This window comes from Electrophorus electricus, chromosome 19, assembly GCF_013358815.1.
Source record: "Electrophorus electricus isolate fEleEle1 chromosome 19, fEleEle1.pri, whole genome shotgun sequence".
Taxonomy (NCBI): Eukaryota; Metazoa; Chordata; class Actinopteri; order Gymnotiformes; family Gymnotidae; genus Electrophorus; species Electrophorus electricus.
In genome coordinates, this window is record NC_049553.1 from 4,843,481 (window position 1) to 4,870,555 (window position 27,075).

The window sequence follows — 27,075 nt, forward strand, 5'->3', positions numbered from 1 at the left end:
TTGTGCCCGAGGACCTGATTTCTCAGAAGGAACAGGAATTTGATGCTAGCTGTACTGAATGCAACCAGTCCACATTCTTATTCTTGAGCAGTTTTCTAAGCAAAACCACGCCCACTGGTGCCTGAGAAAACATTTTTGAAAAACCGTAAGGAATCTTGTTTTGTGACCCCCTGGTCAGTCACTATTAGACAAAACTACTTATTTAGGGGTGCCAGTGTTCTATTCCCCAGTGGTCTCACTTCATAGGCATGTGTTGTCTGACCAGAAGTTTCAGACCGAAATGATAATGCAGAGATAAATCAACAGAATCATGACTGCGCTTTAAATCCACTACTGCTTACATGGAGGTGAAAGAACTTTTCTTGGGTCTCTGGTTAAATTCATTACCCCTGTCTTCTCAGTGTAAAAGTATATAATTTAATAAAAGTACAATATTCCACCTGCTTCAGTCTTGTGCTTTAAATATTTCTAAACTAATATACAAACGGGACCTGTTTTTCTCAGGACTCTGGTTAAATCTGCTCCTTCTGTGTTTTCAGTGTAAAAGCGTGTATATTAAATGAATCTACTTATGTCTTCTTATTATGCATACATATGGATGAAACTGTGATATATTGTATTATATGGGGTGGACCTATTTTCTGTTATCCCTGTTCACTCTGTTGTTTGTTTTATAAGCTTGTTTATTGGAATTTCAAAGCAGAGATACATTACTAGCAAAACCGCAGGAAATATTTGCATGACAGCTTCAATATATTACAAGGAAATCCATTTTCTACACTTGTTCTCTGTGTAAACACCAGCCTACAGCACTTGCTATGCCTTGTATGTGTGCCAAGTTTGTTGGTAGGCAGGCAATATGGAAAGTGTTACAAGATTGTGTCATCTTGCAACAAAGAAAGTGACTGAATGTTTAACAAAGCATTTCAAGCTGCTGAGAAAAGTGGTTTCTTTGGGAGAGAGTTACTCACTTTGGGTTTTGTCAATTTTAAGACTGTTTACATGCACAAAAATCTATATAACACACTAAAAGAAACAGGAAAAATCAGAAAAGCATAATAGGTCCCCTTTGAAAGAGAGAGTTAACTGATTGGGGTGACCATAGTGTTTTTAAAAAAATATAGAAACATTTGACCATTTATGTATGAATAGTTGGGTACTCAAATTCAGTTTAGCAGAAATAATATTGTATCTTATTGGAAGATAAAAGAGCACAATATCTTGCTTGTAAATTCTGATTGTTCGCTTGTTTTGTTTCTATAATATTTTGGAGTCTGATCCAAACTTGTAGACTCTGCACCTGTATTAAATCTTTGCCACCTTCCTTTCTGTTGGTACAAGCGAGCAAGGTAAGTTAGGAAATAAACAAAGCATGAAAAATATAAATGTGTTCCCAGACATTTTAGGCCTACTGTGTGCTTCCAGTCAGTGGTCTTTTTTCCTCACACTCTGGCCTACTACCTGGTGTCTGGCAGTTAGTTGTTTTTTGTGTGTGTGTGTGTGTGTGTGTGTGTGTGTGTGTGTGTGTGTGTGTGTGTGTGTGTGTGTGTGTGTGTGTGTGTGTGTGTGTGTGTGTGTGTGTGTGTGTGTGTGTGTGAGTGAGTGAATGAGTGAGTGAGTGAGCGAGCTACCAACCAGAGGCCCGGGAGTTTGAGGGTGAGGTGAGGAATTTTTGCTGTTCCTAGGATTGCGCTCTTCTGGACTGAGAGTGATAAAGTAATTTCTGGGATCTGTTGGAGCCACTCCTACAACTTAGGGGTCACAGGCCCAAGAGCCCCCATCACTACTGGAACAACCTGATATTGTTTTCCAACTTTTCATATTCCTTTCTTTGTGTTTCCATCACTTGGGACTGCCGCATCTATTATCACTGCTGTTTTCTGCCTCTCACCTACTATCATGATATCTGGTTGGTTCACTACTATTTGTTTATCTGTGTGGATCTGGAAGTCTCACAAAATGTTAGCTTTGTGTATATACAATATTTTTATATTGTGAAATAAAATATATAATTGTAATTTTTCTCAACAGAAGCAATTAAGTATCTATGGCATTCATAATTTCAAAATTCATGCAATGCATAACTGGACAACAAGAGGCAACATCAACTGAATCAGAAACTGATTCAGCTGGTGCCATGACTTCAGTTGAGGAATCAAATTCTGGTGTGCAGCCATTCATAGAGAACTCACCAATAAAGAGAAAATGGCATCAAATCAGCCAACGCTGGAGGAGCAAGCTGGAGAAACTTGCTAATATAGATGAAAGTGAGGTTTATAGATTGAAGAATCTTACACTTTGTGTAAGCCCTGAATTCCAGATAGCTAAAGGAAGTGATGGAACAGAGGTGTATCTTGGCCTGAGGGATGATGGCACAGAGGTAGCAGTCAAACGAATGCTTAAGTCCAATTATCAAGACCTCAAAAATGAGGAGGAGTTTTTACGGCTTCCCAAGCTTGACAATCCTTGTATTGTTAGATATGTGGACTTTGCAGAGGATGAGAATTTTGGATATCTTGTCCTTCAACTTTGTGAATACACACTGGAGGAATATATCCAAAGCCAATTACCAGAAAATAGCTTTCAACAGCAGGCTGTCCTGAAGGAAATTGTAAAGGAAGTGCTATGTAGCCTTGAAGTTCTTCATAGTCAAGATACCAAAGTGCTCCATCGGGACATCAAACCCCAGAATGTTTTGATAGGTAGGAGTCATGCCTATTGTTTTTTAAACCTTCTATGAATAATGAAGTACTGAATACTGAAACAGATATTGATAGATCACCAAAGGTACCCCTTTAACAACATTCTAAAGTTACCTCTTTCAATTTATATGTTATAACAGATATAATTGGAAAGGCAAGATTAGCTGATTTTGGCATAAGTCGAAGGCTGAATGTGGGTCAAACAACTTTGCGCACTAGTCCTGCTGGAACAAAGTGCTGGAAAGCCAAAGAGACTATTGAAGAGGACAGTAATAGTGGCTACAAGAGGAGTTCTGATATCCAGGTTCTGTATTACAACTAGAATCAAATATGACTGCTAATGCTGAAAAGTTCTAAGGGATAGAAAAATCTCTATACTAATGGTTTCACTTATTTTAGGTTGCAGGAATGTTAGTGTATTACATCCTCTCTCGTGGACACCATCCTTTTGGTAAAGGTGCACATTGTGAGAGTAACATTCTTGATGGGAAGTATTCCTTGGAACACCTGGACGATGAGGTGGAAAAGGATCTGGTGGAGTGGATGATCAGTGACGATCCAAGCAAGAGGCCTAGAGTTGAGGAGGCCCTTGTCCACCCCTTCTTTTGGACAGATGACAAGTAGGACGCAGCATCTAGAAATCAGTTGTATATGGGAGCTTATTCTAACCCAGATCTTGATCTCCTGAGGTTGTTGACATTTTAAATGTCTCTCAGTTCTATTAATATTGAAGTTGTGAGAAATGTATCGGGTTATTTTCTCACTAAAGAAATACCATCACACTTTTAAAATGGTCAGAACTGAACATTGGGATACTATATTATTCGGTGTATTGTTTTTCACATTTTCTGAATTTTCTCAGGAGAGTGGAGTACTTAAAAAAACTGGGGAATATGGAAGAGGTGCAGAACTGCCGCCAGGCTGAAGAGGAGCTCCTTAAAGCACTAGAGGAAATGACAGTGGGGAAAACCTTCTCAGACTGGGGAGCAAAAGTGAGTCTGACCAGGATCCAGTAAGAGGTTCTTTCACTATTTAACACTGGCCTACATTAGGCCTCTCAGACGTGTTAATAATGAATGACACTCTTTTTAATGTTCTTAACATAAGGGGGGCTGGTGTAGATGGCTTTGGTTACTTGTGGTCCAAGGCCATGAATTCTAAGAGTTTGCAGCATGGGTCATACTTTTCAATGGATTACTTCTTCAAGAAAGATTTAGACACACCAATGGTTTTATAAAGCTATCCTTAATACTGAATAATTGTTTTGTACCCTTAATACTGAATCATTATTTAGTACTCTAGAATATTTGAGTTAATACATGTTTAACTTGAACTTTACACAGTTCCCCTCTGAGCTTGTACAAAAAATGGAAGGGAGAAAACCCTACTCGGAGAACATACTTGGGCTGCTGCGATTCATACGGAATATGTACGAGCACTAGTGAGTCGCACATGTATGTAAAATATACACCACTAATGTGATTGGTTTTCACAGACCACAGACCATCAGTTTCTTTCTGGTTATTAATTTCTAGCCCTGAGGAAACAAGGAAAACAAACCTGATGATTTTATTCCCTGACCTTTTTGAAGATGTTTTCAAGTTTGCCAAAGAAAGAGGAAGGAATCCAGCCTGAGAAAAATGTTTAACTCACCACCAGTGATCTGATAACTGTTCCATAACTGGACAACAAGGACTGAAGTTTACAAAATGTGATGCAAATTTGACTGACATCAGAGTTTCAAGACCAGCATTATGAAAGAATACATTTTAATGACAAAGAGCGATTTGCTTTATTGGAAATAATAGAATACACCTGACTTTGAATATTCGAAAATAATAATTCATAATATCAGGGAATAGCAGATTTTATTTTGTTAAACTTCTGTACAGAAATGTAAACAACAATACAACCACAACTACTAATCTAGGCTTTTACAATTCTGTACTATGTATGAAATTAACAAATTAAATGAATTTTCAGACTGTATTTTTTACAATTAACCAATTTGTTTTTTATTTAATGGAATGTTATTCTCATGGACATGATGCTACATAAATTGATATTTCAGATATTTTTAAATAAACTGAATATATTTTATGAATACTTAAATAACCCTTTGTGCTTTTACTCAAGGCGTTAATAAACTGTCCACATATACTGTGTTTACACGCATTTAATAATCCGATTACTGCAGAAAATCGGATTTTTCCCAATAATCCGATCAACGCGTTTACATGCACTTTGTGGGATTATGGGAAAACTCCAGAATTACACGAGTTAGCAAATAATCGGATTTTTACTTTGGAAACCAACCAATAATATCACAGAATTATATGACGTAAACGTCAAACTCCCTGTCGAGGCTCTTTGTAAAAATGGACCAATTCTAACATGAACCTTCGGTTTTGAACGCTTACTAATGCTAATCCTGCGCAATTAAAACATCCATTTCCCCAAACCTGTGCAGCGGTTCAGAGTATCAAAAGTGTTTAATAGCCGCATCCAAGACAGCGCCGTTTACCTTAGCGAGCATGCGCAGTCTGAAAAATTCCGAAATGGGAATAAAGGGGATTACATGCATTTAGAAATCAGACTACTGAGCTTTCTTTGCATTAGACTACTGAGCTCAAATCCAGCTCGCTTTATCGGATTGTTTAATCTGATTTTCGGGCCATGATTCGGTCTAAGAAATCGGAGTATGCTGTTTACATGACCACTAGAATAATCAGATTTCTGGTGAAATCCGATTACGGTCGGATTATTATGTGCACTCACTGTTCTCAGAGACTTTATTAGAGTATTTTAGGAAGTCTCGTAACGTCTGTGATATATACTCCGATTTTCTGTCTCTTGGCGCCATCTGCCGTTGGAGGTGTAGACCTCTTAATAAAATGCACAAATGCAATAATGCAAGACAAAAATGCAACAATGTAAAAATAACTGGAATGCAATAATGCAAGGTAACTGAAAGCATCGCAACGACAGTTTTTTCCCCGATTATACAGAGTTTACTTGTGTTAGTCAGTTACTGGCAATAAAGATGTCGTTGGCTCACGAACCCGGACATCCCCTCGTGCCTCTGAGCAGCATCAGCTGACGTGGGGTAAACAAGGCGCGAGGAGGCGGAGGTTCCAACGCCCAGATACCTGCTGGACGCGCTGGATGTACCTGTGTACGCATTCACTGATCGGTACCGCATGCTTCCACAATGAATTCGTCTAGAAGAAGTGAAAGTGACTGGCAAGGTTTAGTGAGCGAGGTGAGTGTTTTAAGCCACCCGATAACGAACGTAACACGGCGTGGCGATAACGTACGGAGCAGGATTTGCAGCCAGCTGTTCGGATGCTCCAACTTTTGCATGCAATGTAATGTGCACTAGCCACCATTTTAAGTAAAGCAGATTCGATAAACTCACAACGGCGTCTTGTTGTCGTCGCCCACGCAATTCAAATTTGTTGTACCTATAATATACGTCCAGTACACGATTTAATTGTTGGTCAGTGTTGGCAATGTCTGCGGTATTGCATCCATTTTGGCTGAGCTCGCCTACACCTTCAATGCGTATTATGTTGGGAGGAATAGCATTTTTACCATTGTAGCGTTTTTAGCATTATACATGCATTTCTTTTGTTGGTAACGCCTCTGTCACACCTTTTTGACTTCTGCTTACTTCTTATCCAGCGGCCAATCCCTATTCCAAACAAACCAACCAACCATGGCCATCCAGGAGGTCTTAAAAAATTACACACACACTCACACTCACACTGCACACTGTCTTATGTGCAAACTCACAATGTGCAAAGGAGAACGTGTCGGGCCGTGAGCCCTAAAGCAGTTATAATCCTGGTATGTTATGAGGTTAAGAAAACTTGGAAGGACAATTCTAACCAAGGTTTTCAACTACAAACTACTTGCTCTAATCTGATTCACGTATATTCTTATGTGAAAGGTTTTGTAAAAAAGAATAATAGTGTTTGTATATTACACAATTCTGAATCCAGTGGGCTCATGATTTTAGCATTTTTAATAAAAGAGATGTATGTAGCGTTTGTGGCTCAGCAGTTTGATTTATGGAAGCGTGTCGTTTATGAAACGTTTATTGACCTCTACATTACATAATTCGGAACCTTACTCTATCAGAAAGTACCCCGCCCCCCCCAAAAAAAAAATAAACTAACTTGAAACGTCTTATCTCTTCCGTTCAAACAAAGCTCAGTGTTTACTTTTCCAGGGGTGTCGAAAATGAAAATTGCACCCTGGCATAGCACTCCCTGTATGCTTATAAATGAGAATGACGGGTGCCTCGTGGAGGAAAGAACTGAAGGGCATGTTAAAGGGCCTCAGACAATAGTAAACTGCAAAAAGGTAAGAATCTCACACAGACAAATGAATTTCTTTTTTATTTCTGTAGTTTCTCATATGCAAGCGTAAGCTGGAGAGCAAGAAGGAGGCACTTCTGATTCTGTCCAAGGAGTTGGACACTTGCCAGCAGGAGAGAGACCAGTACAAGCTGATGGCTAATCAACTCCGCGAGAGACATCAGGGCCTAAAGAAAAAATACAGAGAGCTCATTGTGCGTCCTGTAGTCCTACAACGCGCAACTCCTTAATCTTTATAGGTGCACTCACTGTACTGTTAAAAACTGTACTGTTCTTGTTATTGCTTGTGTTTCAGGAAGGGGATCCTAGATTACCACCAGAGAAACGCAACCAGGTTGGACCCTGATCATCCGTCCCCTTAGTACAATTTAAGTACTAAAGAGCAATTTCTGATGTTGTGGTTGATGACTTTGTTTTTGTTTATTACATTTCATGTCATTATATAGCTGACATTTATGTAGTGTTAAGTTTATTTCTTTCTCTCTCACGTGCACACACATACACATGTACACAGGTAAATCTGGCTCAGTTGTTAAGGGATTCACGGGACAGAAGTAAGCAGTTGGCGGAGGAGGTGATGGAGCTGACTCAGAGACTAACCGAGGCCCAGGGCGACAACAAGGTAGAAGGACCTGCCCCCAGTCCATTTGCCCCTTCTAGAGTTTTCTGCTCCTCTCCAGCGCTTCTGTCCTTTGTCCCCAGCTGCTGAGGATGACCATCACCAAACAGAGGCTTGGAGATGATGATGTTGGCGTCAGGCACTTCCCTGCTCACGAGCGTGAGGACCTGGTTCGGCAATTGGAAGAGGCCGGGCTACAGGTAAAGTTCTACAGGTCTGTGATACCTTGCAGCAGGTCAAACCAAATGACTGCCATTTGGTTGACATCAAAATCTTGTATTCTGTATAGGTGTTGCATCGATTCTTATTTTGCCCCTTGATATTACCAGAGTACCTTTTGTTTGTCTGTGTGTCACATTCAGGTGGACTCCCTGCCAAGTGATAACTCACATCTTCACTTGTATATTATATCATTTTTTCAGCACCTTTTGACAACAATAAGTATAATAATGCCAAAGGAACAGATTAGTAACAAAATGATCTGTTATGGAACGTGACATATCACGTGGCCCGCCGCTTCCTACGTTTGCCACACCTTGATGACTCCATGGCTGGCCATGCTGTTCTAGAATGACGTCCGGGTCTTTAATTGATCAGAATGCGTCTGCTGTCATTTGCTTAACTTTAATTTCAGTGAAATCGCACAAAAATCCATGTGAAAAGGGTTCTCAAAACTGTAAAAAGACTCTTGCTGTAACGTTCTTAACGGCAGCAGAGCCGTGAAAGAAAACGAGCTTCGGCTGTATTCGCGTGTAACTGCGTTGTCGCGGTGCTGCTGAGTGACGGTGTGGGCGGTGTGATGTGATTAGCTCCATCCGGAACTGTTTCAAGAGAGAAGAGCTGGTGAGCAGCCTGAAGGCTGTGAGTGACGAGCTGCAGGACGTGAAGGCGGAACGGGCCGTGTTCCAGGAGAAGGCCGATCGCCTCAACCGGGAGCTCAACCACGTGCTGGGTGGCCGGGGCAAGCGCATCATCGACGTGGATGCCCTTTGCATGGAGAACAGGTCAGGCAGGTTCGAGTAGCGGCAGCGCAGTTGGCTGGATGGGACATGTCCAGGTCAAAGATTAAACACCCATATCTTTTTTGTAGTCCCCTTGCCTCAGGTCATACCAGAATGTTCAAGCATTTTACGAAGGGCTTGGGCCGGGCTTTTAAAACATAAGCATCCTAAAACGTGCGGTTAAAATCGGAACAGTATAGAACCCAAAAGGTTAATGTGTCTGTTGTTGTTATGACTCTAAACTGTAGGCTACACTTTGAGACATTACTCAGCTCTGCTGCATAGCAAACATCAGCCATTTATGTCTTAGAGAGGTAATTGCCATAACCTCCTCATTTTGTAAGCTCGAAATGAATGCGATTCTTGTACTATGCCACGTCATGTTTCACTTCAAACTCCAGGTATTTACATGAGAGGCTGAAACATGTCCAGGAGGAAGTCAGCCTACTGAAGAGCAATATAATGAAATACAAGGTATACATTGAGAGGTTGGACTTTTATAAGGAATTGTGCTTTTTAAAGGACAATAGAAACAATAAAGTCAATAAATATACTTTATATTTTATTGCTGCAGTGCTTTGTTAAAACTGTTGAAACATCTGGGACCCTGTTTCTGTTCACTGTGTGGCCGCTTCTTTGCAGACTGCCCTGGATCGGCGGAAGAACTCTAAAACAGGCGGCAGATCTAACAGTTGTGCGCTTACTGGGGTGCTCTCTGCCAAACAAGGTGATCAAGGAGCGGTTCCAAAGTTGGCACTTTCCTGCTTCGCCAAGTGAATCGTTTGTCAGCGCTGACTGGAAAATGCTCTCACACTTCTTCCTCTCGTGTTTCTTGTGTCCACTCGCACGCGATCGCCACCCACCCGATCACCCCAAACCGCTATTCACTGCAGTGCAAGACTTGCTGTCCATGGATAACGGATGCGGCCTTCCGGCCACACCCCAGTCCGTCTCCGATCTGAAGTCCCTGGCCACGGCTCTGCTGGAAACCATCCACGAGAAGAACATAGTCATTCAGCACCAGCGCCAGACCAACAGGTGCGCCTTTCTTTCGCCCTCTTTTTGCTCCCCTTAATCTCCTTCTTTCTCTCTTTTTTTTCTGCTTCCTTTCCATCTTTTCTTCCCTCCAGGATTAAAATGATTTGCAGCAGCGGTGTGGTTAGTTTTGCTTTTGGTTTGCTTTTGCACAAAGAGCCTTTGGAATGAAGGGCACCTTTTGACATGGGTGTTTCTCTAAAAGGATTCTGGGGAACCGTGTGGCCGAGCTGGAGCAGAAGCTGAAGACGCTGGAGGTTTCTGGCCTTTGGAGTTTGCCGGGTGAGCGCTCTGGATTTCAGCTGAGTGTTTGCTAATGGCCTGTGAATGAGCCATGGCAAGCTGCAGCATCATGTCGCCGTTATTTGTGTTTTACACTAATTGCATAGTTTTTTTTTTTTCTCTTCCAAATCTGTTAATTAATCTGGCAATATGCACCAATTTTAGCATTATGCACAAACACATTTACGTGTACACGAATGTCTAGGGCCACATTACTGGGATTGTATGAGTATGTGTCAAATGGTATGTACAACTACATTTTCTACACCTTTATTACAGTTTCTAAAATATTGCTTTTTATGAAAAACTTTGATGGAAAAGATCTTAGTATATAACCCCTTCCCTAAGCCAGCCTTTGTGTTCGTCTGCATTGAGCCCAGCTGTAACAGGGGCTGCATGTCTCAGGCTTGCTCTCAGGGTTTATAATGTCTGTGTTCTCCTTTCTCTTGCTGCCTTGTGAAGGCCTGACCTACGACGTATCGGTGGGATTAGGGAGTATGTTTCCAACCCTCTTTCTCTTTCTTCATTCCCACTGTTCTGTAGCACCGGCAGCTGCCCACAGACATACTTCCCCATTCCATGGCCATTACCGTCTACCATACACGCTCCACCCTTATGTGAAGTCTTTGTGTGTCCACTATAGCATGGGGTGGGTAAACTCCAGATTTGGTTCAACTCATTATAGGGAGTGATGCTTTGCTGAGGAAGTTGGTAAACAATAACTGTCTCAGAGTAGGCACTCTGATCCGGGATCAGCTCTTTCCTAGCCACAAAGCTGCATTCATAAGGATTTTGCCATCTGTGTCTACATAATGGCTTGGATTGTGTATTTGACGCCTGGTTGTAAAGGACATGGGGACCCGGTCACTGGTCAACGTTGGCGCACCAGGTTCTTCCCAAAATATGGATCCACTGCAAGTGGTTCTCCAGCACCAAGTAGATGCCAGAAACATGTGCGTGGAATTCTAGCTGGCCAACTGCTCCCAAAAAAAAATCATCAACGGAGCATATTAGATATTTCAAAAACATCACATGGTGTAACAATGATGAGTCTTAAACTCGCTGTCCACAAGAGGGCAGTGTGGCGCTTTCACTTAAGCCCAGCTCTTGATGCACTGAGGCCCAGTGAAGCTTGCTCGTCGTAGGACTGTCATTCTACCACCATAAAGCTGACAAGCATCCATTACATAAAATGATTGCCCACATTACAAACACATTTGGGGAATGTGGGGTTATTAGTGGAATTTGTAGACGAGACAGAGAGGGGCTCACGACTCACTCTATGAAAGTAAATACAAAGGAGGCGGGCTGAGCAAGTGGCCTTGTGACAACAGACGGCTTCTAGCGGGCAACGCCAGAGAAGGAAGAGTAGAAAAGACTGACCACGGTTTCTGAAAAGAGGCTTCGAGATTTTTTTCTCTCTCACTCTCTCTCTTTGTATCCCAGAGTGCACCAGCGATCGAAACTGCTTATATTTGACTTGAAACCTGACAAGGGAATTACGTGAGTGTTGCGTTAGCTTACTTACTGTGAGCACAAAGCTACCTGAAAGAGCAGAAAGAGGGCCAATTCATCATCGGATGGAAATTTACAAAGCAACCGTGTGTGTGCGTGCGCCCGTGCGCGTATGTCGTCGGCTTCTCCGTCCGCTCCTCTGGGTGACGGCACATGTCGGGGTGTCCTGACAGGCTTGTAATGCACGCTCTGACAGGTGTCTTCTCTTCATCCTGCTGTCTTTCCATGGCTACAAAAGGCAAGCAGGTGTAAATTTGCATGGAATCATGCAGATGCGGGGGGTGATTAGGCTTGCTTCTTCAAATAATTGCGAGTAATAGCAGTCTATTGTAACTTGAAAACAGGCTGGCTTTGTGCGTGTGTGTGGGCAAGACTGGGAGCTAGAAAGGGAGGCGAGGCAGTGTGCTGTCTGTTCTGCTTTTTGTTGTCTGCGGGGGGGGGTGAGACAGACACAGACACAGGGAGAAACGGAGAGAGAGAACGGACGGATGGATGGGCAGCTGCCAGGTGGGTGTAGCCACTCATCCATCCATCCTGCTTTGCGCAGCAGGCTGCGCCAAGCCTCCACTCTGCTCTGCATACCAAATTAGCCCAAGTTTTTAATTGGTTCTGAGGCGACTCTCTGCATCACATGAGTGACCTTTTCAAACCAAGAGAGCTGAACATAGTGCCTTTAAAGTGTCACTTGTTTGCCACTACAGAAGTAATACCCTTATTTCACATTTGTGTGTGTGTGTGTGAGAGAGAGAGACTGACTCTCACTGACGCAGTTAAGGACGCCTTAAACGGACAGCATTGCTAGCTACTCCCTTCTTCGTTCTGTTACTCAGAACCTCAAAGTCCCCACCCTGCACGGGACCGGCACCGAGTCTCTGCAGCTGCGAGTGACACACGCAGCTTTCGCAACGTACTGTTCGCAATTTGGCACACCGGTCCTGTCTCGTTTCGGGTCTCCCTCATATATCTGCTCCTTCCTTACCTCCGCGCCCCTGGGATCCCGCGTTCCAGACGGATCAGACGGTGCCGACACGTGAGCGGCGAAAGGCAGCGACTGCGGGTTTTGCGATGGCACGTGAATACAGTTCACACTCCCCCGGGTGTGGCATATGGCTATAGCCTGCGATGCGTACAACTAGCACTAACGAAGACAGATGAGCGAGATGGCTGCGCCCACTTCCTGTGCATGTGGCTAATGATTGTATTGCATAGTAGTTTGGGTGGTCCATTTTTTCCCATAATGTCCTAGAGCTTTTTCAGAAACTGCAAATATTCTGGATTGTTGCATAGCACGCGTGTGTGTGCTTTTTGTTTGTTTGTCTTCTCTACACGTGTCCAGCGTATAGAACAGTGAGTGTGTAAAGACACGTTTGTCCACGCTGCCTTCGCCCTCAGCATCACCGTCCTGAAAGCCCCTCAGTCATTACAAGCCATTTCATGGTGCCCGCGTTCTGGCCTTAATGACATGGTGAGATAACGCGCTCTTCTCTCCTGGTCATGGTGTCCAAACAGGAGGTAAGGAGGCCATTACTCTGGGCGAGGGCCGGCCCGCCACCCCTCCCTTCTCCGTCGGTCTTCTCCAACCTGCGTCCACTAAACCCACCAAGCCCCAGACCCCTGCAGGTGAGTGGGCGTAATCGCGCGTGACCGAAACCGTCGCACGCTAATCGCGTCCTCGGCCCAGCGCTAAAGTGTCACGATTTACCCACCCACGTCCAGAGCGCACGCGCCACCGTCGGTGTTGTGGCCAAACTGCCAATCCTCGTCAAATGCCATGGCATTTTGCAAATGCTAGCGAATTCTCGCCCGCTGACATTCACCAACTTTTGGGGCGTTTTTTTTTTTTTCTTCCCAAGGAAGAAGGGACGGTCCCATAAATATGGATGCAAGCCAGACTACGGGCTGCGCTCTTCTGCTTCCTCAAGACGGCGGCGTGCAAGTGTTTAACCTTTCAACTGCGTGTTCCCAAATATGGGTCACTAACCCAAAAGAATGGGCGTGGGTGATTCGGGTGTGGAGGCAAATGCTGTTTCTGGCACTGCGCTCTTTTCTGCCTGGATGGCTTTATGTTAGAAGGCGATTTTAATATGCTGTTATGGAAGCAGTCTAGCCAGGCCATTATTACAAAGTATTTTTGCAGCCATTAAATGCCAAATTAGCCGTATTTGTATTTTTAATTACATTGGCTGTTTATGCATTTGAAAGGGGAAAAATCTTTCTTAAATTCCATTATCTTGCCAGAACGTGGATTTCTTGGTTCAGTCAACTTCATGAGGAACAATTTCTATTTTTATATGTCACAAAAGACAGTCAAGTTCCATGACGGGCCACTTTCCTAGTGACATTTCTTAAGCTGAATTTGTTCTTCACACCACTGTGTCTTCCTGGTGCCAGGAAGTGCAAATATGCAGTATTTTTCTTACAAGTAGTCCAAGTAGAGTTTTTGAAAGCTTTCCACCATTGACACATTGTGCACATTAGCCGACAGGGCACCTCTCCGTTAGCATGGCACTAACACAATGACCATTAATCTTCTTTGTCCCCCTGACTGCTTCAGCTGACAGGACAGGAAGTGGAGGGCTGTCGTCATGGGAACAGGACACAGCTGGTGATGACGGCTTCCTGAACGTGTGGTCTGGCTCCCGCCGCAGTCCAGATGGAGGTGGAGACGAGGTAGAGACGCCAGTCCCGTGCGAGCGCCGAGAGGAGGCCGGCCATGGCGGGGCAGTAGGCATGGCCCGCCCGGAGGCTCCGTCCAGCGTCGGCGGGGAAACGGGGCCACTTGTGAGCATAGGGCCTCTTGTGGAGCAGCTTCCTGTCATTGAGGAGGGCGAGGTCTTAGAGGGAGACGGCAGCTTGACCGTGGAGGAAGGTGAAGATGCCGCCATGGTGCTGGCTTCCCCGCTGCCAGTCAGATGTGATTATTCCACAAGTCTCAATTCCGCACTTGTCTCTTCAGGTGCCGATGGCCGACACTTACGAGACTATAGCTGTCATGGTTTCGGAGAGCTGTCAGGTGTAGCTTCTGGCCCAGAGAATGCGTTAGAAGGAGGGCCCTCAAGTGCTGCTACCATTTTCAAAGAGCCCATCCAGCCAAGTTCCCCGTCTCTCTCTCACGGGTGGGATCTGGACTGGCAGTCAGCAGAGATTGATAGCTGTCACAGTGAAAGTCTGGCTTAAGCATTAATCAGGTTCTTCCCTAATTAGAGGAACCTTTTTTTTTTCTTCTTTTCACTAAGGAGGCCTGGAGTCTTTACATCTGGAGTCGTATTTTGGTCGTCCTGCTGTGCTGTACGTCTCGTCTTAGCTCTGGTCCACAGGAACCGATGCGGCCTCGATCAGGTGTTGCGGAACGGAGGCAAAAATTAAACCAAAGTATGAAAAGCCGTGCAAGTGAGCATGTTTAAGGCAGTCACGCCGTCGGCACGACCTGATTGTCTAAACGTTTGGGAAGGTTCGAACCAGTACGTTTCTTTGTTTTTACGTTCTTTGGTTTCAGGCTTCTGTGAATGTTTTCATCTGTCTAGGTTGAATTGGTGTTGCAGTTATATTCCTCGATTGGTAACATTTAAACTGTGGTGTAGTTGCAGTACTGGTTGCTCTTTCATCAACCGAGAGAATTTCTCCTTACCCTGAAACGTTTTCTTGCATGAATATCAGTATCACTGCAATATGTACATATTTGCAGCCCGTACTGAGTAGGTGTCACTGAACTCTAGTATTTCTCGCGATCTGCCATGTGTTTACACTTTGCATGCAGTTAGGCCAGTCAGTCAGGGTCAGATGGGTGCAGCCTTCGAACCAGCCCAGGATGGCCTTTCATTGATGCTCATTATGTAACGGACCTGTCGCGGCACCACGACGTGGAGTAGCTCTTCGGGCGTCCATTCGGTCTTCCTTCCGTGTCTGCTCACACACCACCTCCCAGCCTCTCCTTGTGGAATGCCGATTGCCTTCCAAGTGCAATTTTGAAACACTTGCCAACCCACTCGCGTTACGCTCGAGTCCTGTTGCGCGGTATCATGCTGCAGGATGTGAAAGGACGTGCGTCAGAACCGCGGTGCGTTTCACCGTTTTAGCCTGCTGATCGTACACCGGTTTAAATGTTTACAGTTCCCAGTTGCCACTGCACTTTGCTTTGTCGCTGCATGTGCCTTATATCCAATGAGATGGACTGACTGCTTTCTCCGTTGGTCATGTTAAACGTGCACAATCGGTCATAGACTGGATGATCTTCCTCATGCTGTTAGGTTCAGGTCAAAGGTTGTGTGTGTATGTCCTGACATTGTAAACTGGTCTAATGTAAATTCAAATATATTTTCTCAAACTGTCAATGCAGCTGTGAAATGTTTGTGTGTGTTCTACGGGTACCCAGGTGGCGGAAGGACAAAGAGATCCTAGTTCACTGCAGTTGGTGAATTGGTGAACTGTTCCAAATGGTCAGTGTGTGGTGTTTAAATGTTATTCCATCTGCAAACCCAGTTGTTATCCAGAAGATTAAAAAAGTATTTCTGTTGCATATTTTACATCTTTGATCAATTTCCTCTTCCACAAGAACAAGTTGTGGACTAAGATTAAGCTTCACGCACCCCTCGGTGCAGTGTTTGTAGATTTTTGCAGCTCTTTGCCAATGTTCTGTGAGTGTGGGGGGTGGTGTGGGGAGAGCTGGTTCGGAGGGCGATGGGAGATGATATTTCAGTGCTCCTGCCCACAGCTTGGGGTCAGGTCGTGTAATGAAAGGTATGACACCAACAGACAAGGCCATTAGAATCAACATAACTCCTGTTCTAAGTCAACACCCCTTTTGAGCAACAACTGTCTGCCCTTTGCTGTACTTCCCTTTACCAGCAATTTGGTAGCTTCCACACCAATGTAGTCCCATGGTTTGCTTATCAGTAAGTGTGCTACCATATGAACAATGAGCGCAAGCCTTGACTCGCATGCATGTGGTCACAATCTGTTAGCAGGTTATAGTTCTGTAGCTACCACTCTTGACAATCCAGTCAGAATGAAAACACACACACACACACACACACACACACACACACATACACCCCCCCGAAAAACAGTAATCCAGACATATCCCATCTCAGCCTGGCCTCAGCTGGCTCCTCCGAGCAAATGCATCGTCAAAGCGCAAAACTCTTGAATTGCTTATTCTGCAGAAGGAAAGGTTTTTCTATTTTTAATCTGTCTCTGTCTCTTTCTCTCTCTCTCACACTCACACCTCACTCAGATGGGCAGAAACTCTGGAGAAGCCGGGCCGAGGGGGAGTGGTGCCAGGTAACTGCTGTATCCTACTGGCAGGCTTGGGGGTGGGTGTAGCCGTGCTGTGGACTCACGCCGGATGCTGGAGCAAGTCACACTGACGGGGGTCCAGCCCCAGTGATTATTGGGAATATTGCCCAGATGCAGACCTGAGGGCCCATTTGCCCTTTCCTAGTCACGTTTACGTGTGTGTGTGTGTGTGTGTGTGTGTGTGTGTGTGTGTGTGTGTGAGAGGGAAGTAGTTCAACTGCCTCATTGTATAAACAGAAATGAACACTAGCAATGACTTGAAAATGTATAGATTTAGCTCTTAGCAGCTGCAGAGAGTTCCTCATCTCTTTGAGCCATTCCACCATTACCTCCACACATTGTCATCAAGCGACGGGCAAGGCCCCCACACCGTCATGCCCACCTTCGCTCGCTACTCATCTTCACTCACTACTGCTTACTCACTACTCCTCTTGGTCTGTGTCGCCTCGGCTCTGCCAGGCGCGTGGTAAAATCAGGATTTTGATGTGATGCCAATTGAAGTCGACGATCCTTTTCACCCCACCTCCCGCACCCCCACGCTCATGCCCATCGCCCTCCCCGCCATCTCGGTGGCAGGTCGTCAGTCTCCGCCTGCCACAGCTGCTCTGCGGGAAGGAAGATATCCCCAGATGCTTTATCTTGCTCCTTGGTTCTATTAGACAGGGAGTGGTGCCTTTGTACAGGAGAATGCACACAGGCACTGTTCAATTATTCATAGAAGAATAAGGAGACATTGTCAGATCTGAGTGATGGAACAAGGTGTGAGTCTAAAATGGTTTGACTCTATGTTTTGGAAGGAACAAGAATTTCTTCAGTTCGGAAGACAGGTAGTGAGTGGCTGCCGGCTAAAGGACTGCGACCTGAAACGGAAATCCTAAAAAAACAAAAATGCAGAAATATCAAGTTCTTGCATCCTCATCCCGAATGCCAACCTGTAGATATATACAGGCTTTATCTAGTGCCGCTGAAGAGAAAAATGCTGCCTAAGATCGTATTGATCGTAGAATATTAGAATGTACAGTTTCTTTGTCTGGTCCTGCATAGCTGGTGATGCTGGGTGTCCAGACAGGGCAGTGGGCGTGTCCTGCGGACACAGTGGGCCGTTGGGAGCGGGCCTGGCAGACAGGTGCCGGGACTCACCCCTCAGTGTGAGATAATTGGGTCTGAGATGGGAATCACTGGGGCTGAAGGGGGAAAATGAGGGCACTCGATCTGTGTCAGCTGTCTCCTTATGAGGTGTGTGTGTGTGTGTGTGTGTGTGTGTGTGTGTGTGTGTGTGTGTGTGTGTATGAATGAATGAACGAATGAATGTCTTGCATGGCTAACAAAGATTAAAGCGAAGGGTGAGCTCATTCTAATTGGAAGCCATTTTGTTAATATAGTCACCACCTCTGGTTCTAAGCCAGCTCCACAGGGCAAACACAGTCCAACTTGACAAACTTGAGGCAATATTTATTCAATGAGTACTTTATTACTTTATGACTATTTAGGATAAGGATTTTTAATTTCATGTTTTAATACGGACAAGATCAATATGAGGAGTGCTGAGATTAGCCCTGTTGTTTTGAGATGCTTGATGTATAGAAGGCCTTATCTTGGACAGACAGCTTGGCACAATCTGCAATTAGTGTAATATAAATGTTTATATTTTGAACTATTTACACTTATTTTTGTTTTTCTACAATGCCCAGAGCTTTTCATGCAGAAGGGGTTTGCTGTTGCACAATACACTGCTCTTCTTGTGGTTAATTAATTCCAGAGAAACAAGACTTCCAGGAGACACACGCTGACACTCGCATGGACTTCATGCATTTATTTATCTACGTTGGTTTAGTTCAGTCAGTTTGCTGTAAGAAATATTCTCAACCACAAGAGGAGGGTTGCTACAAGCACTGCTGACGATCATTTCCTGAATTCTATTTGTCAACAATAAGACTTTTTAGAATAATTCTCACACAGTCTCAAGTCAATATTTTTTTTTATACGCTTGATTCTTGCAGTCACAACTCCATCACTTTGCACTACATGAAGTTCCATGTAATAACGTGTAGGTTTGTGTATCATTCCAACCTCTCCTGTCTCTGAAAGCTAAAAGTCAACCCTGCCATTAAAGCTTATTTTTTAAATGAACAATTACACAAGCGAGCAATTTGGCAAACTGCCCCAGTCTTGTCAGATTGACCCTCCACAACCCTGTGCATTCTCAAATGGTTTCAATCATGCACGGTCTTTCTGAATTTATTTATCTGAGCCAATTATTTTTGGAGAGCTACCCACGCGGGCGTCGCCCCGAAGAGACCCTCCTGAAGAAGCAAGCAGGGCGTAATTTTTATGCCTTTATTTATAGCCCATTTGATTTGTTTATAGGCTGGGACCGAAGGTGGCGTGTAGGTGCATGGTTGTGGAGTACTCCATAAATCCAGGAGGAGGGATGCAGGATGAGAGTTCTTTTCATCTCAGGCAGTTGAATCGTTTTCTCTTCTGATGTGTGGTCTTATGTTGCTCAAATATTCCACTTTCCGGTGTGGGATCCTAAATCCTTGCGAACAGAATGATGCAACGGTTTTGTTACGAATGTATTTTATGGTGGGATTTTTGGGACTAAAAAATTTTAGTGATGATAATTTCACATAATACAGATTCCATAAAAGTCTTGACTCAGATTCATAAAATCAGCTGAAAATATAGACACTGATAAAAGCTAGCTCTTTTTAATGGGCCATACAAGATTTCATCTTGAGACCTCATCAGGGTTGGCCTTTTGCAGGTTGGGGTTTGGAGAAACTTATTATAGCCAAAATAATGATCACATCATAAAAAATTCAGCAATGCTCTCTCCCCAAATGTTGATCTATTTATTTCTTATCCTTATTAGACATTGGCTATTAGTTGACATTTTGTCTAGGGCCATGTAAAAATTGTCAGTTTTAATTTGTGTTCATATATTTCATTTTTGTATTGGATTAAGGCAATACTCCATGTATAAACACATTACAGTTAAAATATAAAGTGTCTGTATAGTGGATAATGCTTAGTGAAACAGATATGGGTTATCTATGACACTGACATTTTATTACGACTTTATGTATACAGACTTTTATTACATTCATTATTATTAGGGTAGATTCAGCAAGTTAATATAAACTGTGCCCACAGCTGAATGTGTAAATCTCAGTAAAATAGTGTTCCTTCCCCACAGCTTCCTCCAAAGGACACTTTGTGCCTTGTCTTTTTTGCTCTTTCTCTTCTGTGTTCTCTCTTTCGTCATCTTGTTCTCCTTGTTCCCCATGGCTCTGCTCATTCTCTCCACTCCCGTGTCTCCCCGGTGAGTTGCACCTCCTTCTCTCAGAGGCTGGGAGAGGAGATGCCAATGACGCATCCAGTGCATCCTCCTCCCCGCGTACCACTCCTTTTGCTCTCCTCTTCTGTCTGTTCCCAACCCCAGATCGTCCTTCTTCTCATGGAGCAAAACGACACGTCCCAGAATGGACTCGCCTCCAAAAATCGCGGCACCGACAGCGTTCAGCCGCTGCCTAACGGTCCCGCAAGTTGCCCAGTTCACCAGGGTGACGCTGATGCTCCACCACCAGGGGGCTGAAGCGTGGGCTGGCGGTAATGCATCCCTGGTTTAGGTCCTTAGACCGCTTAATGTCACGCTTGTGACCGTCATTGACAGGCGGACCACAACGGTTCAGCATCACTTGCAGAGTGCCTGCTGGGTAGACTTGTTTTGAAGAGGGTTTGTCCATATATTTCAGCCTGGCCAGAGGGCAGACTGGGGTCAGGAGTCACTTCACAGGTGGTTACCAGAGTTCCACTGAAGAGTGCTACCTCCCGAGGACCGTCAAGTGTAATTTAAGTCCTATCTCCAGTGTGCACATTTCTCACCAATGCCATAAGTAACATGAGCAAATGAGTTCTTTTGTGTGACATCATGAAACAGGAGCCAGCACTGAATTTGGCCATCTGTGGGGATTAAATAGAGTGGCGATAAATGAGGGACAGGTGTAAGTGATTGTTCAGTTCATGGGTGATCCGGACTGGGGAAGTTAATGTGTGCTGTGATTGGTGGATGTGGTCTCCAAGGTCTGGCTGGGTACCAGCCGGGGCATGACACTTTGTTGATTGGCTTAATCTGAAATGTGCATAAGATTGTTATTATGTAATAAATAATTTGTATCTAGTATTTATCCACCAGAAAGTGCAAGACATTCGCAACAAACTCTTTTGATTGAATTGGTAGGTATTTCACTAAATAAAATGGAATTAATGTACGTTTTCATAGAAAACTAGAAAAGTTCCATCTAATTGTCATAAACTAATTTAGCAACTTGGCATGGTTATGGTATTCACTGCTGCATGTAGACATAGCACATTCAATCAAAACAAAAAACAAAGAATGTTCAAACTTTCTTTTTGAAATGTAATGATTAAGATGTCATTTATACATCATATTAAGTGCTAATTTTGCTAAGACAAAAAACTAAGAAACTCTTTATGGCCTTTTTGCAGAAAAGTTGAATCCAGCAAATATCTAGAAAAGGGTATTTTGCAGGGGTCACTGCTGCAAAAGTGGGACCACATAAAACTCATAATAAGTGCCTGCTAAGGTCTGATCCTGGTCGTCAAGTGCAGTGGTTATCAAGTTTTACACTGTGGTCACGATCTTATTGCAAAACTAAATCCTTTGTGTAATCTGGGAGCTCCCGCCCACTGCTGTGCTTGCAACACAGAGCAGGCTCACTGCAGTGATGCTTTGTTTTATTGATCTCCTTTACTTACATAGACTTAGAGAAATGTTAGGAGGACAAACACAGGCTGTTCAAATTCCCTTTTAGTAGTACAAGAAAAATAAATGTATGTTGAAAGTAAGAGTAAGTGAAATATCAGAATATCTTGGTTGAAATTGAAATTACACCTTCAAAAACATGTCAAAATTATCTACAATAGGTGGCACAACAGGTAAAAATATTTCCAGAATGTAGACTTAAAGCACGCAAAGCCACATTTGTGGTTCATATTTGTATATCTTGGTGCATCTGATGGATCATACTCTTTAACCACAAACTTCCCAAGAAATTTGGAGTAATCTAGGAATAGCTTCACTCTACAGGTGCTAAACCATGACCGTAAGGTTCATAAAAGATTAGATTGCGTTAGAACATTTAGCCTCAAACCCATTTCACTTAAATAGGACTGCTGAAAAGTAGAATCACAATAGCATGTGCTAACAAGTCCCTGCTCCTGTCTGACTGATTGTGACAGTTTCTCTCCCAAAACAGCAGGAGCATATGACCTTTGCCCTAAAGGCAGAGATTTTGTTAGCTCACATCGTCAATTACTATAGTTGCTCCCCAAAATTGGCATGTCTGAAGCATTTTGTTAACATAAAGATAAACAATATTATTCAGGTGTTGTGCACAAATGACAAAATTATTTTAAAACAATTACAATAATTTTTTTCCCTTCTGACTTGGAGAATCTTCACTTTAGTATTTCCAGTACAAAGAAAGCCACAGCTGTTTCAAATAGAATCTGTTTTCTCATGCCAAATCAAGTAACTTCAGAGAAGTGATTAAAAAGTTGTAGTGCTCAGACTTATGGTCCTAAATCCCACCATGAAACTGTAGTGAATCTAAACATCTTTGTGAAATCATGTTAACCAGACCGACCAACATTAGGCTTAGAGAAACATGCGGATCTAGTCATTATGAAATATACGTTGGTTGGCCCCACACTGTTTAGAATTTAGGCGCTCTCTGTCTTTTTCTTGTAATTAAATTACACCGCTGGCACCCGGCATCAGCTCTGCAATTCACTGAGGCTTCGTTCTGAGTATCTCAGGTAAAAGGGCCAAGGTTATTGAGCATAATCAACAATTAATCTCTCATGAGGTTTCTCTCTCTCTCGCTCTCTCTGTAGGGTCTGCCTGTCAGGCTTATTTCACACACAATTGAACTGTTACTTAATTGCCTGTGAATGTGGGGGTGGGAAGACGCCCAGTGTTTTAAATTAGCCTTGGATACTGAGAGCATTACAGACTTTGTTGTAATCTTAACTTCTTCCCGTCACCATCAGTCGCTAGTTACGTGCAATGAGCCAGCGGCCATTACGTGGTTTGCTTGAAATTCCGAGGTGGTGTAATTACCTGTGTCAGTGACAGAGATTGTCTTCTACACTAGCTGAGTCATTACAGTTTAATATTAGAGCTGGAAAGATTTTGAGTGCCGTGAGTAAATTAAAAAACTTCGGTGTGGGTCTATGACAATAAAATAATAGACTAGTATTGGGGCTTTCTCAAGCATGTATCTTACAAAATAATTGAAGTGGAAAAAGGCCCCTGGTATTGGTCCAGGTACATACTCGTGATTATTTTTGACATTTTCTGTTTGCTGAGCTTTAGTTGTCATGGAGAAAATATGCAATACTAATTGGAAGGAGACTCAACTGCACAGTATAAAATGTAAAATATTAGTTGCATTTTGTGTGGGGCGTATTTGGCCTTATGGCTTTTACTATGTACACACTCTTGTTGAGTATGTATGCTCGCCACTGGCCAATGCAACCTACCAACCAAATTATATATATATATATATATATATATATATATATATATATATATATATATATATATATAGTGTGTGTGTGTGTGTGTGTGTGTGTGTATATGTGCAAAACATCCTAACCAAACCTACTTAAATTCATTTCCCAGAAATAGCCTTGACAAGCACTAGGCAAGTGTAATTTTGAAATGTCCGAAAAATAATCTTAGAGAATAGGGCAACATCCTGTAGAATAATATATTTTAAATAAGTATTTCACAAAAAAGTCATTTAGAAATAGGACAAGATGGTGAAATGAGGTAGCCTAAAATATAAGTAGGCTAACACCTACATTATCATGTAGTGTTAGGCTATTTAATTTAACCCAATTACATTAGACTTTCACAAAAGGGCCAAACATTTTAAACATCGTGTCATCTCGGCGTCATTAGGCTTCATGCTGTTTAGCCTGTTTTAACCAATAGCAGGGCTGCCAACTTTTGAGTTCATCTTGAGTTTTGTACCCGTTGGGGGGTTGTTATTTTTGTAGTACTTATTTTTGTTACACAGTGATGTGCTTAGTCATCCAAAAAACAAAAAACCCTTGTGCCACGAGAAGTGTACAGTGTTCATTTGACAACTGAACAGTATTTCCTTAAATGTACTAACAACATGCAGCTCAATTCATGTTTCTTTTTGAGGTTGACTAACTCACTGAAACCCTAAAACCCAAGAAGTTGAGCAGAAGCAGGTTCATAAGTTCTCATGTGCTGCATTGTAGGTGCTGGAGACTGATATTGCAGCCTTCATCACTGACTGGGATGCTTCCCACTTGCTCCAACTCTGCCATCTTAACTGGCGTTAGAGATGTCCGTATTCTCTTCAAGGCCAGGCTCTTTCTAGCTTTCGCGTTGTTCAGTCTCGCAAGGAAAATATCCGGTCTGCATCGGCACTGGAGTGTAGCAGCACTAACGCAAGCCTCAGGACTCCCACTAAAATCTGCCCGCCCCGTCACATAAAAACAGAGTTAAGTTGTACCATTAATAAATTTGGACAAGTCAATAAAAATAAGTTTTTAAATGAGACATAATTAGATTTCTGACCTTTTTTTTTAAGCTTGTTGTGTAAGCTCAGAAGCACTCAATGTCTGAGTCTGCTGCCAAGTAAGGCATAGGAATTGTCCGATAGTCTAGGAATTCCTTCCCCGGTGAAGGTGAGAAGGTGGAAATACCTTTATTGAACAGAAAGAACTTTAGAGTTACAATCCTAAACTCACTCTGTATGAAATTCAAAAGGTGACCTTGTTCAGAACAAGTATCCTTGTTTTTATTTGGTATTAATTTCTGAAGAAACTCATCTATAAATTTTACCTCTTCACAAAGTAAAGAGTATCCTCCAGCCCTACATTTTGCCCTCTGCCTAACATCCACAAATCTGGCATGGGGGGGTCTCTCAGTTTCAGCATTTGTAGTGTGTACTCTACAGCTATCATCAAGAACTTCCTTACGGCTGCAGTGTGCAAGCATATCCACTTGCTGGGCTGCGATGTCCCAAACATCCATTCGGCCGACATTCAGTTGGTTTCCTGTTAGAGATACAGAGAACACAGTCAGTTCCAGTGTACTTTTCTAAAAACACCAATGTACACATCTTTCCTTGAGCTTCAGACTTTTGACTAATGCTATACACACTTCATCCTACTTTACCTTGCACTAAATTACAATTACCAGGCAGATGGCATTCCCTATCCACATATGGGATGGCCTGAGGCTCGTAATGAGTCTGTAGTGCTGTAGGCAGGATGAACTTAGGGCAGATTTTGAAGAAATATATTTATCATCTGAAAAATATTTAAGAAAGCACTACAGCTATCCCGAATATTAATTTAGTGCATCCTGAAAGACAAGATATTGGAATCCAAGCTTAAGTCCCTTCCTCTAAATATACTTCATCTTGCAATATAAATATAGCTAAAGGGTCTCTGTTGAGTAGGAGATTCGGAGGTGGAGTCTGGTATGCTGGTATGTTGAAGAGGAGGTACACTTCAGTCATGGGGTCACAAAATGCTCCCGCTAGCATCTTCAATCTTGGTTGCTTCTCTTCTGTAAGTGAAAGAAAACAAAGATACACCTCACACACATACTGTTAATTTCAAGATTGCATATTATAGTATGGATTTGGCCATTTGTCTTACCTGTTGATTTAAAATAGCTGGCAAATGATTTGTATAACCTGAGAAAGTGCATTACACATGTCTCGAGGCTCAGCCACTGTACAGGGACACGCTGTAGGATTTCCAACACCAACCACAATGTATAGATCAATAATGTACACTTGCACTTAAACATTTTTAGTAAGTTCATGTTGTATATTTTTACCTAAATATTAAACATACGTTCAACCTATACTTACCTCTGCAAAGGCAGAACTTGGGCCCTTGCAACATAGGCTGTTCTTGAGGAGCTGAAAATGCAGCATCAGCGCTCCTTGGTGGAGGTCAGCAGCAGCAACTAAAGAGAAGGAACGCTGGGACTGTGCGTGCCTTCGGGGGAGAGCAGAGACGCTTAGGAGTGCTGTTACTGCCCCCAGCAGCACAGGACTCGACACCATGAGATGGCTCCAGGCGGGACGGAGGCTGGGCTGGACAGATGTACTGGCACACCGCTAAGGCACTTTTACACCAGCTGTGACAGCCTCTGGATGGCCGACGAGGTGTCGTAACGCATGCGGGAGGAGCCGGCGCCTGGGTGGTGTGTGTTGCGGCTGCAATGGCGTTCGGTCTGAGGAGGACCACACTGGGCATGGTGCGTGGGCCGGCAGCATGGCAGAGAAAGCACTGCTGCAGCACTCACGTGCCAGCACTCCCCAAAAAAACAGCTTATGACTCGCACTACCACTCTCCCCAGGGACACACTTGTGGCTGTACAACCCATGCCGTAAGGAAGTTCATTCGCCGTGGGAGGGCCCTTGCACTGTAAAGAAGTGCTTTGACAAAGCGGTGTGCTCTGGTTCTAGTGGAGTCCTGGACTGTTGTGGTTCACCGGGACTGGTTCACTGCATACCGGGCCAGTGAGAGAAGGGTGGTGTCAGGAAGCCGGATAGGCTCGTCGCGCTAAGGAAAGACTGGTGAGGTCACAGCACCAAGAGCCGTGGGACCGCATTCCCCAGGGACTTCTTTGGGTTGCGTGGACATCTCACCATTGGAGGTGACTGTGTGGCGTTGGCCAGTGGATTAGGGAGTGGGCCTTTTTGCCTATATTTGGCCTTGGGGACATCCCTCTTCAGCGTCCAGCAATAATCTGCCAACAGGAGTCAGGAGAGTGAAGAGAAGCATGGCAAGAACTCCCAGAATGCCATGCACCTCTCTGCAGATTTATTTAGTTTAAAGTTTCAATGTTAAATATAATTGTTGGCATAAGTGTATTTTATTTAGTCTAGTCATGACTTTTTTCTTTTTAGTTTACTAGTTTATTAGAAGCATTTACCATCTTTAGCGTTTTAGTGAACCCCATTTCCACCATTAGTTCATGTTTGTTTTGCTGTGTGAGCCTTCTTAAAGGCTTCACTGTCACCATAAAGTGGTTTTCCTTGAGCAGAAATATTTTCTTGAGTCGTCTTCTGTGCCAACATTACAATTATTTATGTGATGTAAATTAATTAACAGTACCTTTAATGAGGAGACAGCCCATCATTTGAAACTGG

General features: G+C 43.4%; 2 protein-coding genes and 2 long non-coding RNA genes across 7 annotated transcripts in view; 3 read left to right on the top strand and 1 right to left on the bottom strand.

The window, feature by feature from the left end:
• Positions 1-2,178: 2,178 nt before the first annotated feature.
• LOC118240095 lies at positions 2,179-3,162 on the top strand. The gene is made up of 3 exons (XR_004775268.1): positions 2,179-2,702; positions 2,843-3,006; positions 3,102-3,162. It is a non-coding gene; the product is annotated as an uncharacterized LOC118240095 (long non-coding RNA).
• Positions 3,163-3,207: 45 nt separating this feature from the next.
• LOC113568352 (serine/threonine-protein kinase/endoribonuclease IRE1a-like) lies at positions 3,208-4,144 on the top strand. The gene is made up of 3 exons (XM_026996544.2): positions 3,208-3,322; positions 3,565-3,694; positions 4,046-4,144. Exons 1-3 carry the CDS (start codon positions 3,246-3,248, stop codon positions 4,142-4,144), a joined length of 306 nt encoding a protein of 101 aa, XP_026852345.2. The 5' UTR covers positions 3,208-3,245.
• Positions 4,145-5,813: 1,669 nt separating this feature from the next.
• Positions 5,814-16,059, top strand: ccdc149a (coiled-coil domain containing 149a). 3 transcript variants are annotated; one of them, XM_035519871.1, is made up of 13 exons: positions 5,814-5,964; positions 7,117-7,278; positions 7,380-7,418; positions 7,599-7,706; positions 7,787-7,917; positions 8,513-8,707; positions 9,106-9,178; positions 9,347-9,431; positions 9,598-9,742; positions 9,945-10,021; positions 10,484-10,516; positions 13,046-13,156; positions 14,091-16,059. In XM_035519871.1, exons 1-13 carry the CDS (start codon positions 5,914-5,916, stop codon positions 14,711-14,713), a joined length of 1,833 nt encoding a protein of 610 aa, XP_035375764.1. In that variant the 5' UTR covers positions 5,814-5,913; the 3' UTR covers positions 14,714-16,059. The 3 variants fall into 3 exon arrangements, with proteins under 3 accessions (XP_035375764.1, XP_026852346.2, XP_026852348.2); XM_026996545.2 differs by having other exon boundaries at positions 7,787-7,903; positions 8,535-8,707; XM_026996547.2 differs by lacking the exons at positions 10,484-10,516; positions 13,046-13,156 and having other exon boundaries at positions 7,787-7,903; positions 8,535-8,707.
• A 7,492-nt stretch (positions 16,060-23,551) lies between these two features.
• LOC113568356 overlaps positions 23,552-27,075 on the bottom strand; it is a 4,151-nt gene continuing 627 nt past the window's right edge. The window contains exons 1-5 of one of the 2 annotated variants that reach the window (XR_003409581.2): positions 25,786-27,075; positions 25,568-25,658; positions 24,744-25,475; positions 24,477-24,604; positions 23,552-24,372 (exon numbers count right to left, since the gene is read on the bottom strand). The exon at positions 25,786-27,075 is cut by the window's right edge and continues 627 nt beyond it. This is a non-coding gene — a long non-coding RNA (uncharacterized LOC113568356). Of the gene's footprint in view, positions 24,373-24,476; positions 24,605-24,743; positions 25,659-25,785 lie in introns of both variants that reach the window. The other variant, XR_003409580.2, reaches the window with a different exon arrangement.

Excerpts from the sequence above, each read along its gene's own strand:
- ccdc149a (XM_035519871.1), top strand. The coding sequence starts at position 5,914 with ATGAATTCGTCTAGAAGAAGTGAAAGTGACTGGCAAGGTTTAGTGAGC. Across the intron at positions 7,279-7,379 it reads AAAAATACAGAGAGCTCATT|GAAGGGGATCCTAGATTACC; the intron begins GTGCGTCCTGTA and ends CTTGTGTTTCAG. Across the intron at positions 9,743-9,944 it reads CACCAGCGCCAGACCAACAG|GATTCTGGGGAACCGTGTGG; the intron begins GTGCGCCTTTCT and ends TTTCTCTAAAAG.
- LOC113568352 (XM_026996544.2), top strand. The coding sequence starts at position 3,246 with ATGATCAGTGACGATCCAAGCAAGAGGCCTAGAGTTGAGGAGGCCCTT. Across the intron at positions 3,323-3,564 it reads TTCTTTTGGACAGATGACAA|GAGAGTGGAGTACTTAAAAA; the intron begins GTAGGACGCAGC and ends GAATTTTCTCAG. Across the intron at positions 3,695-4,045 it reads TCTCAGACTGGGGAGCAAAA|TTCCCCTCTGAGCTTGTACA; the intron begins GTGAGTCTGACC and ends AACTTTACACAG.